This window comes from Monopterus albus, unplaced genomic scaffold (genome assembly GCF_001952655.1).
Source record: "Monopterus albus unplaced genomic scaffold, M_albus_1.0 scaffold133.1, whole genome shotgun sequence".
In the NCBI taxonomy this organism is placed as follows: domain Eukaryota; kingdom Metazoa; phylum Chordata; class Actinopteri; order Synbranchiformes; family Synbranchidae; genus Monopterus; species Monopterus albus.
This window is the reverse complement of record NW_018128013.1, coordinates 27,367-35,807: the sequence shown is the minus strand read 5'-3', so window position 1 is coordinate 35,807 and position 8,441 is coordinate 27,367. Positions and strand designations below refer to the sequence as shown.

General features: G+C 39.5%; 1 protein-coding gene across 1 annotated transcript in view; it reads right to left on the bottom strand.

The window, feature by feature from the left end:
- Nucleotides 1–2,150: 2,150 nt before the first annotated feature.
- The window catches only part of LOC109967651 (inositol monophosphatase 3-like), a 9,764-nt gene continuing 3,473 nt past the window's right edge, over nt 2,151–8,441 (bottom strand). Inside the window, exons 5-9 of the mRNA XM_020613387.1 lie at nt 6,586–6,681; nt 5,884–6,045; nt 5,538–5,663; nt 4,927–5,092; nt 2,151–4,505 (exon numbers count right to left, since the gene is read on the bottom strand). Of these exons, the coding sequence (XP_020469043.1) occupies nt 4,950–5,092; nt 5,538–5,663; nt 5,884–6,045; nt 6,586–6,681 (527 nt within the window). The 3' untranslated portion in view covers nt 2,151–4,505; nt 4,927–4,949. The remainder of the gene's footprint in view (nt 4,506–4,926; nt 5,093–5,537; nt 5,664–5,883; nt 6,046–6,585; nt 6,682–8,441) is intronic.

Here is an 8,441-nt window from a genome sequence, read left to right as displayed (position 1 = left end):
CGATTCTGTCTCTCAAGGTAACTCCCAAGCAGATGCAGCTGCAAAGGAGGCAGCACTCTCTCCTCCACCTACACATGCCTTGTTTGTTTGTACTCCTGTGTCTGTACCCAGATCTCTCCTTGCACTACAGTCTTTTGCTACTCCTCCAGAGAAACAGCTATGGTGCTCCTGTGGAGCTGCTGTTACAGATAACATCTGGTGGGGCCCTGACGGCAACCCCTGCCTGCCGAAACACTTCTTTCATCACTACACCAAACTCGCACACAGTCTTGACCATGTGTCCAAAGGGGGAATATTAGGCATCATAACACAGCACTGGTTCACAAAAGGGTTCTCTACCTATGCTCAGAAATATTGTCAGTCATGTATGATTTGTGCAACTAACAATCCAGGTAAAACAACACCACTCACACAACAAGCAGCACAACCTACAGTATTGCTCACAATAATAGCAGTACAATGTGACTAACCAGAATAATCCAGGTTTTTAGTATATTTTTTATTGCTACATGGCAAACAAGTTACCAGTAGGTGCAGTAGATTCTCAGAAAGCAAACAAGACCCAGCATTCATGATATGCACGCTCTTAAGGCTGTGCAATTGGGCAATTAGTTGAAAGGGGTGTGTTAAAAAAATAGCAGTGTGGCATTCAATCAGTGAGGTCATCAATTTTGTGAAATAACAGGTGTGAATCAGGTGGCCCCTATTTAAGGATGAAGCCAGCACTTGTTGAACATGCATTTGAAAGCCTGAGGAAAATGGGTCGTTCAAGACATTGTTCAGAAGAACAGCGTACTTTGATTAAAAAGTTGATTGGAGAGGGGAAAACCTATAAAGAGGTGCAAAAAATTATAGGCTGTTCAGCTAAAATGATCTCCAATGCCTTAAAATGGAGAGCAAAACCAGAGAGACGTGGAAGAAAACGGAAGACAACCATCAAAATGGATCGAAGAATAACCAGAATGGCAAAGGCCCAGCCAATGATCAGCTCCAGGATGATCAAAGACAGTCTGGAGTTACCTGTAAGTACTGTGACAGTTAGAAGACGTCTGTGTGAAGCTAATCTATTTTCAAGAATCCCCCGCAAAGTCCCTCTGTTAAAAAAAAGGCACGTGCAGAAGAGGTTACAATTTGCCAAAGAACACATCAACTGGCCTAAAGAGAAATGGAGGAACATTTTGTGGACTGATGAGAGTAAAATTGTTCTTTTTGGGTCCAAGGGCCACAGACAGTTTGTGAGACGACCCCCAAACTCTGAATTCAAGCCACAGTACACAGTGAAGACAGTGAAGCATGGTGGTGCAAGCATCATGATATGGGCATGTTTCTCCTACTATGGTGTTGGGCCTATTTATCGCATACCAGGGATCATGGATCAGTTTGCATATGTCAAAATACTTGAAGAGGTCATGTTGCCTTATGCTGAAGAGGACATGCCCTTGAAATGGTTGTTTCAACAAGACAATGACCCCAAACACACTAGTAAACGAGCAAAGTCTTGGTTCCAAACCAACAAAATTAATGTTATGGAGTGGCCAGCCCAATCCCCGGACCTTAATCCAATCGAGAACTTGTGGGGTGATATCAAAAATGCTGTTTCTGAAGCAAAACCAAGAAATGTAAATGAATTGTGGAATGTTGTTAAAGAATCATGGAGTGTAATAACAGCTGAAAGGTGCCACAAGTTGGTTGACTCCATGCCACACAGATGTGAAGCAGTTATAACAAACTGTGGTCATACAACTAAATATTAGTTTAGTGATTCACAGGATTGCTAAATCCTAGAAACAAAAACGTTTGTACAACATAGTTTTGTGTTTGTACAGTCAACGGCAGACACTGCTATTTTTTTGAACACACCCCTTTCAACTAATTGCCCAATTTCACAGCCTTAAGAGCGTGCATATCATGAATGCTGGGTCTTGTTTGCTTTCTGAGAATCTACTGCACCTACTGGTAACTTGTTTGCCATGTAGCAATAAAAAATATACTAAAAACCTGGATTATTCTGGTTAGTCACATTGTACTGCTATTATTTTGAACAATACTGTAGCTCCTTCTGGAGGAATAAAAGCTTTTACGCAACTTTGTTTTCACATATGCAGTAGAACGTCCCAACACCTGTCAACAGACTTTGACACACAAAAAAATCACAGGAGTACCCCTTTAATCATTATTTCTTACTCAAACATTTTTTTAAATTCATTACACAGTTAGCCAAAACCCAAGTTAAGGAAGTGTATTGTTTTCAAATGTCCATTCAAACAATATGACCCGTGTGATGACCATGTCACTGTAATACAGTACTAGTTCCATTGCTATAGCCTTGCATATCAATCAGTGTTAGCATAGCAGCATTTACAAAAGTCATGCTGAGTGCTGAGGACAACAAAGGGTACATCTCAATTCCTTTACCTGTATCCACATTTCCCTCACTTGTCTTTTCCTTGCATCCAAGTCCCTCACACATGCATGGAAAAAGAAACCAAAAATATCTTGAGACATGAGATATCCTTTCCTCCACTCCCTAACCTGAAGCATACAATCACTAAGTGATAAACAGGTGCGTCAGTCCATAAAAGACTTCCACAAAGGATGGTCTCTCACTCATGTCTTGTCTAAGCAGCCTCCTCACTCCTCCCAACATCAGCAAGAGAACTGAAACATCCTAGAAGATGGTGCAGCGGTACAACTTCTGGGTCAAGAAAGGGTTGAGAAGTAAGGAATGATCAGTTAAGAGAACTGGGATGCACCTCTTCGTCACCCATCAACAATGTTGTCCTGTGCAGATCAATGAAATCATAAAACTGAAATGAATCAAGTGAGAGTCCAACAGGTGTAGGACTGACAGCAGGTGTCTCTTGTCTCTTTGAGTCCAGCTGTCTCCTTTTTGATATCACCACCACCATCATCATCATCCAGATAGGCCTTTAACTTTACAAAAGTTTATGATAATCATCTATTTTTATCTTACGTTTGTGGCAGAACATACAGTATAAGAACTTTTAACTTGTAACCCTCTAGACCCATTTTTTAACTCATACAAGTTTAACAACACAAAGGGTGATGAAACAAACGGAACATAATACAAGTCACTTGCATCTCCAAGAAAATGACATGAAAGCATTTTTTCTTCATTTAACAAACATTCAGCAAATGTAAAATTCAAACTTCAGGTCAGCGTCTGTTGCACAAAATGAAAGTACTGGATGTAAAACTTTAAACACTTACTAACAGCAAACAGCATATAAACTACAGCAGTCCCCAGAAACAGATGCTGATTGAGCCAAAGACATTTTCATTTTGGTGAAAAGTGTTAGATAATAAAACCATGCAAGTACATATGTACTTCAACACAGTCAGTGCAGTTCAGTCTACTGCTAATCTAAAACTGACAAAATAGCAGGATGTAATTTCTGTGGGTTATATTTTGCAGGTTGTGATAGCACCCAATACCTTAGTTGCACAAAAGGTTTGGACAGGAAGGAGTCATACCAGTATTGTCTAACTAGGTTTTAAGTATTCTGCAGTCATACACTGTTGTCACTGAATTTATATGTAGTGATTCAATAGATTTATAAACCCTATATCTTCTATTGAATTATACTGAGAAAAACATTATGCCGTCCCTAGTAAACTGGGAAAATAAATAACTTTTTACATTTTACCATTTAATGCTTTTGAAATTCTAATAAAACATTTTTCCTGTTTGGCTACCACATATTTGGGCAAAACTAGTAACTTAGCAAATCTGATCCTCTCTGGGCCTAGGCATGCCCTGGGAACTAATGTAATCTGTAAAAATGTATTCTTATTAATTATTTTACAAAATTTTAGTGCTTCATCTTTTTGCAAACACTACCTCAAACTCACATTCAAACAGAAATTAAATTAACCATTTTAAAGCAACGACCAATTCAATGCAAATACACTGACTCTCAAGTCTCTTTAAAATATACATGTACCACTTGAGTCCTGACCCAGAGTTTAAGAGACTAGCAACTACAATAAATGACACCAGAAAGTGCCATGGAGCTGATGCCCCACTGTCAGTGTTCACTGTCAATCCAAAGGCAAATTCTCTCTCTCTTTGCCACACTAGATGACTATGCAAAAGCAGACCGGGTAAAATGAATTGTTGTGGGGTAACACGTTGGTTATTATAGGATTTGTTGTTGAAGTAGCTCCTAGTGGCCAATAACCCAGTGGCTGTTTAGGATACAGAGCCTTTTTGTTCCCTCTCAGAGCGAGTCTCAGTCCAGTCTCAAATAATATGTGGTTGTTTCAGTAATTGAGCTAAACTGATTGTATAAATACCATGTGAAAAAGATGGGAATGAAGATGATGTAAGTCAGTAACTAGACAGGATTTCTTGTAATGTTCAGTATTGTGCTCATCAGTTTATCATTTCACTTTACAGTCATCCTGCTGCCCTCTGAAGATGAATGGAGGGGATCCAACGATGGCAACTGTTGTCCAGTGTTCATCATGAGCATGTGTATGCACTGGAAGAGAAAGATTTACTGTACAATTTCTAGCTGCAAATATCTGTTTATACATGTAGGGGAGTGTGCAGTGAGAGCCACTGTGTCAGCCACTGCAGATTCCAGTGGCAGCTACACTGAGTCCAATCCATCTGACTGGTAGATGTTTGGTGTCCCATGATGATGAAACTGTGCAGGCCTGGTAATGCTTATAACCCACTCTTACTTATAAAAAAGGGGTGCCACATGTTGCCCTAACCACAATAACAATTACTATGCCTCATAAGCAATAGGCAAGCAAAAGCGTTCTGTGCTGTGTACCTGTCAACTGTGCTCTTGCTTCTTGGAAGTGCCTTTGCTTGCCTATTGTTTATGAGTCTCTGTATGTTGTGCCCAGTTGAGCACACCTTCCTTCAGTGTGGGTACATTAGCTCCATCTTACCACTGACTCTGTGTTTGTGTTTTTCAGTGCTTCTCAGGGTCCCAGTTTGGTAATCTCTCCAGCATGGCTTTATGGTCCACACCCACACTGACCACCAGTCCTCCTTTGTTAATTGGTGTTCCACTGTAGTCAATGTCCTCTCCCTTTAGGGTTGTCATGTGGCCTCCTACAATCACAGGGATTATACATTATTGGTACAGTGCACTCCACACATTAAAAATAACTAGAGATGACAGACACATTCATAAAAAATGAATAAATACAGTAGGGTTTATTATTCTATTTTAAAGTATCACTGATATACTGCTGCATTTTAGCATATCTGTTTGTGTGGATGATGCACGGAGTATAAGACATATCTTATTTTTCTAAGAAATGTCAATGCTGTACAAACACTTCATAGAAAGATTATAGATAGCAATTTTTCCATCACCTTCTTACTAAGAGTGATGGGGTCCAACATAAAAGGGCTATTGTCTGCATAAGGTGCTAAATGTAGTACAATGTTTTATAATGAACAAAAATAGGCAATTTAATCAGCAGAAAAATCAGAATCAACCTTGAGACTGAAAAGGAAACTAAACAATGGAAAATAGTAGTTGTTACATTACCCATATGATTGAGTAGTGCTGCACCAGCACAAATGTCCCATTTCTTAATGAACCTGATGTGAATGTAAACATCTGCCTGGTCTATAGTATCTGCAGGCATCTCCAAGAGTGACAAAACCTTATATCCTGAGAGAGAGAGAGAGAGAGAGAGAATGAGCATCTGTTTACAGTAGATACAACAGGGATGTTATGATACCTAGCTAGCGGGCTAAAAAACTGGCGAGTGTGATGACAATTGATGGATATAAATGCTAAATACACTATCACAACACTTAAGAAAAAGTAGAGCTTCATCTGCACATGCAACACTTTATAATAGATAAATGTAAAAGAATTCTCTACTGACCTGCTCCACCTGCTTCTACAATTGTTGTGCTGTTTCCAAAAGCATCATGAACAAAACTTTTAACTTTTCCAGAATGGGAACGTGACACAATCACTTTTGGAGGGCTAACACTGTATGATGAGCGGGGACGCATATTTGATCCCACACCCACAAATGCCCAGGCTGAGGAAGAGATGAGAGGAAGAGAGAGAGACAAAGGGAAAGGAGGATTAGAGAGGAGGAGGAAGGATAAGGATAATCACCTTTCTTGGCCAAGTATGTTACACACAAGGAATTTGTTTCCGGTACAGAACCAAGGCAGCCATCTGCGGCACCAACTCAACCGATGGCTCTAACCATTGGGGGCAACAGGGGGGTTCAGTGTCTTGCCCAAGGACACTTTGACATGTGGGCTGCAGGCACCGAGATTTGAACCTTCAACCTTCCGGTTGGAAGACAACTGCTCTACCCACTGCACCACTGTCACCCCCCAGGAAGCTCAACACAAAATATTTTGTCAATGTTATGTTTCAACAGAAACCTGGAATGCTTTCTTCTGATGTCTTTTAGAAAATACAACTAACCTTGACTGTCATAGATGAGAGAAAAATTACAGTTTGATGTTATATCTTAAGTGATGACAATAGACTAAACATGCAATAATAAAAGGGAGGCATCTCATTTAACATGCAAAAATCAAGTTGTAGGAGCATACATACTTACCAGTGAACCCAGTGAATGGCTGATGTATGACCCCAATGACTGGTTTACCATCTACAGCCACACACACCATTGTGGTCACATACTTCACAAGGTTCTCTATAGAAAGAGAGATGACCAGATAGGCAGGGTGGGGAAGAAAGATGTGAAGTGATAGGAAAGACAGCCAGAGAATAAAAAGAGAGGAAACAGAGATGAGGTAAGGTGGGCGCATATGGAAAATGAAGAGCGCAAAGAACAGAGGAGACAGTGTCATTGTATCCAACATATGGAAATCCTCATCTGTGCATATGTCTTGTAAACCTTCTTAATCATAATAAAATATAAAATTCTTAAAGTGCTATTAAACTCCATAACTTTGAAATGATGACATTAACTGAATTAAATGGGAGTTGGCATTTAAATTACCTACAAGTGGAAATGAGTGACTGCCTAGTGGTTGAACAAAAATATAAAATTCCAGGTTCAACTCAGAATTACAAAGGACACATTGTCTAGGAAAAACCCTTGAACAACTACCAGTGCTCTAAAACAGCAAATTCCAATCCCAGGGTGACAGAACAGCAATGGGTTCACAAGGACAAAAAAGAGGAATATAAATATTGCAAAACGCAATTCATTATTTTCATTACTGAGACATCTGACACTTACAAAGATATTCATTTTACAATGATGTAAAACAGAAAAGCAGTAAATTATCACAAGGCAAGAGCAGGACTGTGAATGTTTGGTATTTTTGCTTGAAAAATGACTGACATGATTAATAGATTAATAAGTGTTGGCAGTGACGCCTGCAGGATTATATTTCATCCTATGCACAATAAATACCTGTGGCAGGGTAAATCTTGTTTTAATGAGAAACTTGTCTCATTATAACAAGACACTTTTGCTCAATTTATGAGATGTTTGTTAAAACTTATTTTTCAGGTTATTACAACATATTGTAGGCTATTTTGTCATTATAACATGCTGTATAATCTTGCAATAATGTGAGCCCTGCACAGCGTGGAGTGAGCGCAGCATGCACGTTGTCTTTAAACAGCACCTCCGTAGCTCATTCAGTTCAGCAGCCTCTCTGTCATCAACACCCTTCCATAACAACTTTCCACACAATGACCAGCAGTGCTCTTAGGAGGTATGCTCCAGCCGGTCCTTGAGAATCACTGATCTGACACTTAAATCCATGTGCAATAAGACAACAAAATAACACATGAATGTAGCTCATGAACCATGATCAATTGATTAATAAATAAATACCCTGCACATGTCCTGATGTTGTTATAGGCATTATTGACAGCAGGTAATGTCAGTGTACGGCTGCTGTCAGTCACTCCAAGCTGCAGGACTCATGTTAGGAAGTAGAAACTGGGTGTGTGATATCACATTAAACAGCCTCTCAGGCCATAAATGTGAAACTATATTTCTCTATTGTACAATAGAGTTTTATGCCAGATGCAGTGGCATAAAACTTGAGCAGAAACATAAAAAAAAAAAAAAAAAAAAGTGAGCACATTGCGTACAGGATTACAGCTGTAGGTGCCACCGACTGTTGCCATGTCATCATTTCTGTTGACTTACGTCAAGTGATCAAGTTATTGACTAATCATTTTAGCATTAAATAATACTGTTATAAACTACCACATACCATAAATCTGCTGGCTAACCATATAAGATATTCTAGATGACATAGCTCTTGCCTCCAGTACTGCTGTGAGGAACCTCGGACTCATCTTTGACCAGGATATGTCCTTTATATTACAAATAAACCAAGTCTCTAGAACCGCCTCCTTTCACCTGCACAATATCAAAAAAAATCAGAAGCATCCTGTCTCAAAGTGATGCTGAAAAACTGGTCCATG